Here is an 11820-nt window from a genome sequence, read left to right on the forward strand (position 1 = left end):
TACGGTGTATTAGGTGTCCGGGCTCTGTACTGTATATAATGTATACGGTGTATTAGGTGTCCGGGCTCTGTACTGTATATAATGTATATGGTGTATTAGGTGTCCCCGGCTCTGTACTGTATATAATGTATATGGTGTATTAGGTGTCCCGGCTCTGTACTGTATATAATGTATATGGTGTATTAGGTGTCCGGGCTCTGTACTGTATATAATGTATACGGTGTATTAGGTGTCCGGGCTCTGTACTGTATATAATGTATACGGTGTATTAGGTGTCCCGGCTCTGTACTGTATATAATGTATACGGTGTATTAGGTGTCCGGGCTCTGTACTGTATATAATGTATATGGTGTATTAGGTGTCCCGGCTCTGTACTGTATATAATGTATATGGTGTATTAGGTGTCCGGGCTCTGTACTGTATATAATGTATATGGTGTATTAGGTGTCCCGGCTCTGTACTGTATATAATGTATACGGTGTATTAGGTGTCCGGGCTCTGTACTGTATATAATGTATATGGTGTATTAGGTGTCCCCCGGCAGGACCTTCACAGTAAAGCATTCTGCGTCTGACACGATGTATCTGTTCTAATCCGTTACATTGTACCTCAGTCTGAGCTCTGAGATGTTACAATGTATCCTGGGCGGCTCCATACTGTGACATGGAGGAAGCAGCTGGCACACTGTCACAGCTCCGCTGCGGGGGCAGGGATGCTGGGGGTGACAGTCTGCGCCTGGACCAATGGGATTGTGGATGCAGGTGGAGGCTGTCAGCGGAGCAGCCATTGGGGCAGCGGTTTATTATGACCCTGCAGATGTCCTCGTCTCCCGCAGCCTCAGTCACCAGGAGATCCTACAATGGCTTTATCCACCATCCAGAAGGTGGTCATGTTCTCCGGCCTGGTGCTGTGCGTGTCCCTGCTCCTGCCCAAAACCTTCCTGAACAGGGGGAAGCCGTCCCTGCAGCAGCCGGAGGGTAAGCGCTCAGCTCTGCATGCTCTGGCGGGAGGGACATGGGGGCGACCCCCCCAACAATCCGAGGGGGGGGACTGTCTCCGATAAGGGGGGTCTGCCTTTAATTTAACCCTTCAGTGCTGCAGTATGTAACCGATATAATCTGCTGCCCTCACCCTGCATCTGAATACCTTAAGAAGGTGGTACCCCCCCCCCCCCCCCCCCTTCCCACAACACCTATCATGGGGGCACTGCCAGCCCTCCCTCCCCCCCCCAGCTCGGGCTCTTGTATGTATCATGTATGAAGCTGGAGTATTACATGTGATTACAGCAGTAACGCTCCTCCTGATCCCAGGACCGATCCCCACGTGTGACCCCCCGGCCCCCCCAATCCTGTTACATAGAGGGCAACACTGTAACGACTACAGCGACATGTAACATATTATCTGTCCTTCTATCAAGTAATTGATAAGTAAACCCAATAAAAACTGTTACATTATATCAGTGAGGACAAGTCAGCGAAACCAGACGGATCCGCTCTGCGGCCCATAGACGTATCTGATGACGGATCCGCTCTGCGGCCCATAGACGCCTCTGATGACGGATCCGCTCTGCGGCCTATAGACGTCTATGATGACGGATCAAAGCAGAATGACTCCTAAAGGCTCCGTTATAAGTCAGGTATAACAGAATACCCTAAGGGCCCTTTCACACTTGCGGCAGGACGGATCCGCCCTTCCGCTATTTCGCCGTGCCGCCGGACCGCCGCTCTGTCCCCATTGACTATATGGGAACGGGGCGGAGCTCTGGCACAGCACGGCGGTGCGCAGCGAAAGCCGCCAGACTAAAAAGTCCTGCATGTCCACAGGTTGTCAGCAGTGATAGATGTTCCTGTAGTATAAGGTGTGTGATCTCATGTCTGATCACAGGTCATTATATCAGTGATGTCATCAGCAGGGGGCGGGGCTGTGACAACCTCTCAGACATGATATACAGGCAGGTTGTCAGCAGTATTAGACAAATAGCCTTTTGTACTCTATTATTACTAATCGGAGTTCTTCCTCTTCGCTGCAGTAACATAAGAGCACATAGTGTAGATAATGAAGGATTTATGGAGACTTTGGGACTTTGTTACAAACTTTCTAATTTTGTCCCGCTGGCGCTGTGTACGGTTTGGATGGCGGCCGTCGTCACCCTGGGTATAACACTGATTGCTATTTTCACCTTCACATCAACCAAATGTCCTGAGTGCGCGGCAAAAGAGCGAGCGACGCCACTGACATCACATATCATCAGAAGTGACATTTAATTACAGAGCGTTCAAATACATTGTCCTCATGTCTGCAACAACGTAATCCATCATCACTGACCTCATCCCCCCACCGCACATGTGTATTATATGATCGGCCGAATACTTCTATATAATAAGAGCATCACATATTATGTACAGCTGGTATAACCTGGGCATCTCCTGTATATAATTATATATGTACAGCTGGTATAAGTTATACATCTCCTTGTATATAGTGATATGGACCATGCTGGTATAACCTGGGTATGTCCTGTATATAATTATATATATACAGCTGGTATAACCCGGGCATCTCCTGTATATAATTATATATGTACAGCTGGTATAACCAGGGCATCTCCTGTATATAATTATATATGTACAGCTGGTATAACCTGGGCATCTCCTGTATATAATTATATATGTACAGCTGGTATAACCTGGGCATCTCCTGTATATAATTATATATGTACAGCTGGTATAACCTGGGTATCTCCTGTATATAATTATATATGTACAGCTGGTATAACCAGGGCATCTCCTGTATATAATTATATATGTACAGCTGGTATAACCTGGGCATCTCCTGTATCTAATTATATATGTACAGCTGGTATAACCTGGGTATGTCCTGTATATAATTATATATGTACAGCTGGTATAACCTGGGCATCTCCTGTATATAATTATATATGTACAGCTGGTATAACCTGGGCATCTTCTGTATATAATTATATATGTATGGCTGGTATAAGTTATACATCTTCTTGTATATAGTGATATGGACCATGCTGGTATAACCTGGGCATCTCCTGTATATAATTATATATGTACAGCTGGTATAAGTTATACATCTCCTTGTATATAGTGATATGGACCATGCTGGTATAACCTGGGTATGTCCTGTATATAATTATATATATACAGCTGGTATAACCCGGGCATCTCCTGTATATAATTATATATGTACAGCTGGTATAACCAGGGCATCTCCTGTATATAATTATATATGTACAGCTGGTATAACCTGGGCATCTCCTGTATATAATTATATATGTACAGCTGGTATAACCTGGGCATCTCCTGTATATAATTATATATGTACAGCTGGTATAACCTGGGTATCTCCTGTATATAATTATATATGTACAGCTGGTATAACCTGGGCATCTCCTGTATCTAATTATATATGTACAGCTGGTATAACCTGGGCATCTCCTGTATATAATTATATATGTACAGCTGGTATAACCCGGGCATCTCCTGTATATAATTATATATGTACAGCTGGTATAACCTGGGTATGTCCTGTATATAATTATATATGTACAGCTGGTATAACCTGGGCATCTCCTGTATATAATTATATATGTACAGCTGGTATAACCTGGGTATGTCCTGTATATAATTATATATGTACAGCTGGTATAACCTGGGCATCTCCTGTATATAATTATATATGTACAGCTGGTATAACCTGGGCATCTCCTGTATATAATTATATATGTACAGCTGGTATAACCTGGGCATCTTCTGTATATAATTATATATGTATGGCTGGTATAAGTTATACATCTTCTTGTATATAGTGATATGGACCATGCTGGTATAACCTGGGCATCTCCTGTATATAATATATATGTACAGCTGGTATAACCTGGGCATCTTCTGTATATAATTATATATGTACAGCTGGTATAAGTTATACATCTTCTTGTATATAGTGATATGGACCATGCTGGTATAACCCGGGTATCTCCTGTATATAATTATATATGTACAGCTGGTATAACCTGGGCATCTCCTGTATATAATTATATATGTACAGCTGGTATAAGTTATACACCTTCTTGTATATAGTGATGTGGACCATGCTGGTATAACCTGGGCATCTCCTGTATATAATTATATATCAGCAGCTGGTATAACCCGGGCATCTCCTGTATATAATTATATATGTACAGCTGGTATAACCTGGGCATCTCCTGTATATAATTATATATGTACAGCTGGTATAACCTGGGTATCTTCTGTATATAATTATATATGTACAGCTGGTATAACCTGGGCATCTCCTGTATATAATTATATATGTACAGCTGGTATAACCTGGGCATCTCCTGTATATAATTATATATGTACAGCTGGTATAACCTGGGTATCTCCTGTATATAATTATATATCAGCAGCTGGTATAACCCGGGCATCTCCTGTATATAATTATATATGTACAGCTGGTATAACCTGGGCATCTCCTGTATATAATTATATATGTACAGCTGGTATAACCTGGGTATCTCCTGTATATAATTATATATGTACAGCTGGTATAACCTGGGTATCTCCTGTATATAATTATATATGTACAGCTGGTATAACCTGGGCATCTCCTGTATATAATTATATATGTACAGCTGGTATAAGTTATACATCTTCTTGTATATAGTGATATGGACAATGCTGGTATAACCTGGGCATCTCCTGTATATAATATATATGTACAGCTGGTATAACCTGGGCATCTCCTGTATATAATTATATATGTACAGCTGGTATAAGTTATACATCTTCTTGTATATAGTGATATGGACAATGCTGGTATAACCTGGGCATCTCCTGTATATAATATATATGTACAGCTGGTATAACCTGGGCATCTTCTGTATATAATTATATATGTACAGCTGGTATAAGTTATACATCTTCTTGTATATAGTGATATGGACCATGCTGGTATAACCTGGGCATCTCCTGTATAATTATATATGTACAGCTGGTATAACCCGGGTATCTCCTGTATATAATTATATATGTACAGCTGGTATAACCTGGGCATCTCCTGTATATAATTATATATGTACAGCTGGTATAACCTGGGTATCTCCTGTATATAATTATATATGTACAGCTGGTATAACCTGGGTATCTCCTGTATATAATTATATATCAGCAGCTGGTATAACCCGGGCATCTCCTGTATATAATTATATATGTACAGCTGGTATAACCTGGGCATCTCCTGTATATAATTATATATGTACAGCTGGTATAACCTGGGTATCTCCTGTATATAATTATATATGTACAGCTGGTATAACCTGGGCATCTCCTGTATATAATTATATATGTACAGCTGGTATAACCTGGGTATCTCCTGTATATAATTATATATGTACAGCTGGTATAACCTGGGTATCTCCTGTATATAATTATATATGTACAGCTGGTATAACCTGGGCATCTCCTGTATATAATTATATATGTACAGCTGGTATAAGTTATACATCTTCTTGTATATAGTGATATGGACCATGCTGGTATAACCTGGACATCTCCTGTATATTATATATATGTACAGCTGGTATAACCTGGGTATCACCTGTATATAATATATATGTACAGCTGGTATAAGTTATACATCTTCTTGTATATAGTGATATGGACAATGCTGGTATAACCTGGGCATCTCCTGTGTATAATATATATGTACAGCTGGTATAACCTGGGCATCTCCTGTGTATAATATATATGTACAGCTGGTATAACCTGGGTATCTTATAATGTGAATACAAATTATTTTTTTTTAGGAAGTACCGGCCGTTTCCCGTCTGCTGTTCCTCATGGTAAACCAGTGGATTTTAGGGGAGGAGGTTTCCCCCGCTCTCACTTATCTGAAGCTGTGTCTAAGGCGAAGGCTGGTGGAGGAGGAAGTAACAGCCGGCAGAGTCTCGTGGGGCAGATAATACCCATCTATGGGTTCGGGATATTACTGTATATACTCTATATACTTTTCAAGGTAAGGTCCAGACTCAGAGAGAAGGTTGAAAAATTAAATGTTCTGCAGATCTGGGTGTGATAATCTGCAGGATATATCACTACGTATCTGTCAGGAGGTAGAGGGGACAGAGCGATGTTCTGCAGATCTGTAGAGAGGTCAGGGGTGTAATAACCTGCAGGATATCACACTGTATCTGTCAGGAGGTGCAGGGTGCGATGTTCTGCAGATGATGATATTCTCTGGTATTTGCAGCTCTCTAAGGGCAGACCGGTGAAGCCTGAGCCCCGGAGCGCCCCCATCGCCAACGGGAACCTGAAGAGGAAGATCAGTGAGTGGATTACATGCTCCTGCGGAGGGGTGGGGCCGCACACAGGGTTGTCACAGCTCCGCCCCCTTTATGTAGTAACTCTATCTATGAAGCTGATAGTTTAGCTCAGTAGATCCGCCATCGGGCCGGACTGTAACCCCCTGTACAGGGCCGGTAGACAAAGTGTGGCCCTGGGCAAAGTTTTAAGTGGGGCCCCAAAAGAAATACTGCACAAACACATTATAGGCCTCATGCACACGGCCGTTGTTTGGGTCCGCATCCGAGCCGCCATTTTTGCGGCTCGGATGCGGACCCATTCACTTCCGTTTTGCGGACAAGAATAGGCATTTCTACAATGGGCCGCACATTCCATTCCGCAAATTGCAGAAGGCACACGGGCGGCTTCCGTTTTTTGTGAACCGCAAAAAAACCGGAACGGTCGTGTGCTTGAGGCCTTAGACACAGCCTGCACTGATTGCGGATTACACGTGGTTTTTCCTCGTGCAAAGAAACTGCAGTGTAATACAGAACCAGCAAGGATATCAGATCGGCCGGCGTCCTTCTCCCGGGACACCTGGGCGGCCAGTGATGTCACTGTATATCAGTCCCATCCAAGTGAAAGGAGATGAGCTGCAGTACAAAGCATCGCTGCTGTCTAATGGACGGCGCTGGGCTTGGTGAACTATAAAGAGAGCGCAGTGGCCTCTTCAAACAGCTGATCAGCAGGGGTGTCGGGAGTCGGGTCCCCACTGATCTGATGCAGATGACCTATCCCGAGGATAGACCGTCCAGATCGAATTCCCAGGAAATCCTGTTAACTGAAAAAAACAAGAAGCCGGTGGAAAGACAAACAGATATAGTGTAAGTCCCCTTTAAAAACACTTTCTACGTGTCATAGTGACCACTGACCACATAGCTCTCACATCCAGGGACATCTCCTGTCATGTAGACCTTCTCTTTCCTCTTCTCCTCCATCTGACCCAGACCGCCATGACAAATTCTCTCAGCCGCATCTCGTCTCTACAGTTTGTAACACAGACACGTTAGATTTCTAAATTTTTCCATCAACCTCCCCGTCCTGGTGTCCCCACAGTGTCATCCTGCCACCCCCAATACTGTGCCCGCTGTGCCTGTGCCCGCTGTGCCCCCCAATGCCCCAGGTACTGTACTGCTGAAAAAATAGTGACCCCAGGAGACATAATTGGGGTCATTTATCAAACTGGTGTAAAGTAGAACTGGATTTCCAAAAGAGCTGTCAAATATGAAAGGTGGAACCCGATTTGCTGCTATGGGCAACTAACCCAGTCCTACTGTACACCAGTTTGATAAATGACCCCAAATGTCCCTATAGTGTCCACAGCAGCTATAATGTCCTCTAGAGACCCCCAGTAATAATACCACCCTATACTGTGCTCCAGGTAATAATCCCTGTATAGTGTCCCCATAAATAATAGACTGGCCCCTACAGTGCCCCCCCAATAGCAACGCCCCCACGCTGCCCCATATAGTAATTTCCCCCACATAGTAATCCCTCCCATAATAATTTCCCCCCGATGTACTGTCTCTTCACATGTCCTCCTGTGTGTGTCCCCCCATGTCCCCCAAAGTTTAGCACATAAAAAAACAAAAACAAAAAAAACCTAAAAGCTAAATACTCACCTATGTCCAGGCGCGCACACTTCACTGCACAGCCGCGCGCGATGATGTCATCATGCACGCCTGCACTGGGATTTCACTACTGCATAGGCCTCAGGCCTATGGTGGGGATCGGGGGCGGGGCAGGGAACTATGCGCTCCCGTGCCCCGCCGCAGTATGTGGGCTTTCGGGTCGGCGTTGGGCCCGGGGCTGCCGACCCGAACGTCATCCGCCACTGACTGGAAGGGGGCCCCTTTGGTGATGGGGGCCCAGGGCAATTGCCCAATTTCCCCCTTCCCCAAACGCCAGCCCTGCCCCTGTAATAAGCGGGTGAGGAGCTGCCCCCCCATTACTGGTATATACTGTGATATGTTATCTGCTCCTTTAACCCTGCGTGTCCTGGGCTGTGCTGTATAATGGACGGCCGGGGATTTGCGCTTATTCTTTTCTCTGATCCATTCATACAATATTCCGCCACCTGTTGCTCGACCCACCGTTGTTCATCGCTTGGAATGCGTTATTTTCTAGCGCCTCTCTCTATTTCCAGCTGACTATGAGCTCGGCCAGCTGCAGGATAAACTGCGAGAGACCGAGGAGGCCATGGAGAAAATCATCTCGCGCCTGGGGCCCCACAATGAGAGGTAAGGGCCCAATGTGCTGACATGATCCGCCATGCTTCCCCCGGAGTATATCGCCCTCTGTCCTCAGTTCTCCCATCTATGGGGACATCTCTTGTGGGTTTATATTGTGTCCTGTGATGGGACGAGGTTATAACGGGGTGGGGAGTGATGACATCATAGGCTCGGCCATCTTTGGTGACATCTCCGTGGGTTTATACTGTGCCCTCTGATAGGATGAGGTCATAATGATGGGGAGAGTGATGACATCATAGGCTCGGCCATCTTTGGTGACATCTCCGTGGGTTTATACTGTGCCCTCTGATAGGATGAGGTCATAATGATGGGGAGAGTGATGACATCATAGGCTCGGCCATCTTTGGTGACATCTCCGTGGGTTTATACTGTGCCCTCTGATAGGATGAGGTCATAATGATGGGGGGAGTGATGACATCATAGGCTCAGCCATCTTTGGTGACATCTCCGTGGGTTTATACTGTGCCCTCTGATAGGATGAGGTCATAATGATGGGGGAGTGATGACATCATAGGCTCGGCCATCTTTGGTGACATCTCCGTGGGTTTATACTGTGCCCTCTGATAGGATGAGTTCATAATGATGGGGGGAGTGATGACATCATAGGCTCGGCCATCTTTGGTGACATCTCCTGTGGGTTTATATTGTGTCCTGTGATGGGACGAGGTTATAACGGGGGGGGTTGTTGATGACGCCATCGGTTAAGCCATTTTTGGTGACATCTCCGTGGATTTATACTGTGCCCTCTGATAGGATGAGGTCATAATGATGGGGAGAGTGATGACATCATAGGCTCAGCCATCTTTGGTGACATCTCCTGTGGGTTTATATTGTGTCCTGTGATGGGACGAGGTTATAACGGGGGGGTCGTTGATGACGCCATCGGTTAAGCCATTTTTGGTGACATCTCCGTGGGTTTATACTGTGCCCTCTGATAGGATGAGGTCATAGTGATGGGGGGAGTGATGACATCATAGGCTCGGCCATCTTTGGTGACATCTCCGTGGGTTTATACTGTGCCCTCTGATAGGATGAGATCATAATGATGGGGAGAGTGATGACATCATAGGCTCAGCCATCTTTGGTGACATCTCCGTGGGTTGTGCCGAGGTCTAGTATGGGACAGGACGCTGATGACGTCATCGGTTCTGATGAGATGTGACTTTGTAATTGGCAGAGAAGGTAACGTCAGTGACGGCGAGGAGCAGGAGCTGCTGCAGAGGCTGAAGGAGATCACTCGGGTGATGAAGGAGGGGAAGGTCCTGGACGGCGTCACCCCGGAGCAAGAGGCCGAGGAGGCTCCCTACACCGAGGGATGGGAAGGTGCGGGGGCTGGGCATGTCAGGAATTTAAGGGGGTGCTCACCCATCATCTCTACTGATCTTGAATTACATCATGTCTTATTATACCCCAGTCACATCCAGAGCTGCAACGATAATTTTAACCTTTGTATCGGGTCATATTCTCCAATCAGACACAGACCTGTAATTGTGCTGCTACATCACGCTCTGTGCTCCAGTCACAACCAAAGCTGCATCAGTACACAGCACTGCATGAATGCACGAGACGCAGCTTTATAACTGTCACATCGGATCACGGTGCAGGTCGCTCAGAGGATGCCCTTTGACGACCCTGAACCAGCAGGGGGTGTAAAGTCCATAGCCTGGCTGCTGACAGGAAGCTCACAGAATAGTTACTGCAGCTCTGGGTGTGACTGGAGTATAACATGATGTAACTCAGGATCAGTAGAAGCAGCTGTGCTCGCTGCGGATGTCGTTACAATGTATCAGTGTGACTTTGCTGTCTTTCACAGGTTACCCAGAAGAGACGTATCCGATCTACGACCCGTCTGAGGGCAGGAGGAGACCCAGCACGATCCTGGTGGACCGCTCGCTGCTGAACCAGCCCTCAGCGGAGGAGATCGCCGAGCAGCTGGAGTTCATGGAAGATTATAATCGTTTCTGCACAGAACACGCAGCGGAGGATGGGAGTAATCCTCCTACGGCGTACGACCCATGTGACGACGCCCAGCGCAGCCCCATCCGCGCCCCAGAAGATGAGATCTGCTCCGAGGAGCCAAGCGACGATGAGGACCCTGCGGTTCTAGCGGAGAATGCCGGCTTCAGCTCAGAGGCAGCCAGCGAGGAGGACTCAGAGGCTTCTGTGACAGATTCGGCTGTGAGCGGAGATTTACTGGAAACCGTCAGTAATTCAGTCGGGGATGAGTTACAGTCTCTGCGCAAACGGAGCAAAAAGTCCCCAGACTGCTAAATGTCCCCAAATCTGGTGACTGACGGAGGGACCCGCGAGAGCTCCGGTGATGTCAGAGGCGTGATGGCACGAAATCCTCTGTTACTGCCCCATGTCAGCCATGACATCGCAGTGCATGTACTGCAAAAGTAATCGCACCCCCACATCACTATGGCCCGGATCTACTCATGTGACGCCCCTAGAATCTGGGGAACTTGGGTGTCTCCAGTTGTTTCCGAGCGTGGATTAACAGGAAAGGGGCGTGGCCTCAGATGGGAACCTGTGCGCCAAATGACACAACCAATACAGGTATAGAGCAAGAGAAAAATGTCTGCACCGAGTGTATCATAAAGGTGGAGGTCCAGAGCGCCAGCTACAGGATCACTGAATCTGCCCAATTGTCTGCACCCAACTCCATCAGTGTGGCCCCATAGAAGAGAACAGGATGGGCCCCGCCGCTCACTGAGAGCTCTGCCAAATGTACTGTGCATTATTAACTGTGCACCTTACTGGATGTGTCTGTATAGAAGTCAGTGCTGTGTGTTATGACGCTGCACTAGATAACACAGAAGTCTGCTGCCTGCAACCACCACTAGGGGGAGCTCCTCACATACATACAGATTATACAGCCACCACTAGGGGGAGCTCCTCACATACATACAGATTAGACAGCCACCACTAGGGGGAGCTCCTCACATACATACAGATTATACAGCCACCACTAGGGGGAGCTCACTACATACAGATTATACAGCCACCACTAGGGGGAGCTCCTCACATACATACAGATTATACAGCCACCACTAGGGGGAGCTCCTCACATACATACAGATTATACAGCCACCACTAGGGGGAGCTCCTCACATACATACAGATTATACAGCCACCACTAGGGGGAGCTCCTCACATACATACAGATTAGACAGCCACCACTAGGGGGAGCTCCTCAC

At 46.4% G+C, this 11820-nt stretch overlaps 1 protein-coding gene across 1 annotated transcript; it reads left to right on the forward strand.

Moving 5' to 3' along the window:
- The first annotated feature begins 827 nt into the window (after positions 1 to 827).
- On the forward strand, positions 828 to 10940 carry RIC3 (RIC3 acetylcholine receptor chaperone). Its single transcript, XM_040409645.1, has 6 exons — positions 828 to 977; positions 5834 to 6042; positions 6277 to 6352; positions 8515 to 8608; positions 9798 to 9943; positions 10434 to 10940. The coding sequence occupies exons 1-6, from the start codon at positions 860 to 862 to the stop codon at positions 10889 to 10891; spliced, it is 1101 nt and encodes a 366-aa protein (XP_040265579.1). The 5' UTR covers positions 828 to 859; the 3' UTR covers positions 10892 to 10940.
- Positions 10941 to 11820: the final 880 nt, after the last annotated feature.

The sequence above is a fragment of the Bufo bufo genome, chromosome 10, assembly GCF_905171765.1.
Source record: "Bufo bufo chromosome 10, aBufBuf1.1, whole genome shotgun sequence".
Taxonomy (NCBI): Eukaryota; Metazoa; Chordata; class Amphibia; order Anura; family Bufonidae; genus Bufo; species Bufo bufo.

Bases quoted from the DNA above. Each gene is read 5' to 3' on its own strand.
- RIC3 (XM_040409645.1), top strand. From the start codon at position 860: ATGGCTTTATCCACCATCCAGAAGGTGGTCATGTTCTCCGGCCTGGTG. The intron at 6,043-6,276 runs GTAAGGTCCAGA...TGGTATTTGCAG, and splicing joins TACTCTATATACTTTTCAAG to CTCTCTAAGGGCAGACCGGT. The intron at 6,353-8,514 runs GTGAGTGGATTA...CTCTATTTCCAG, and splicing joins GAACCTGAAGAGGAAGATCA to CTGACTATGAGCTCGGCCAG.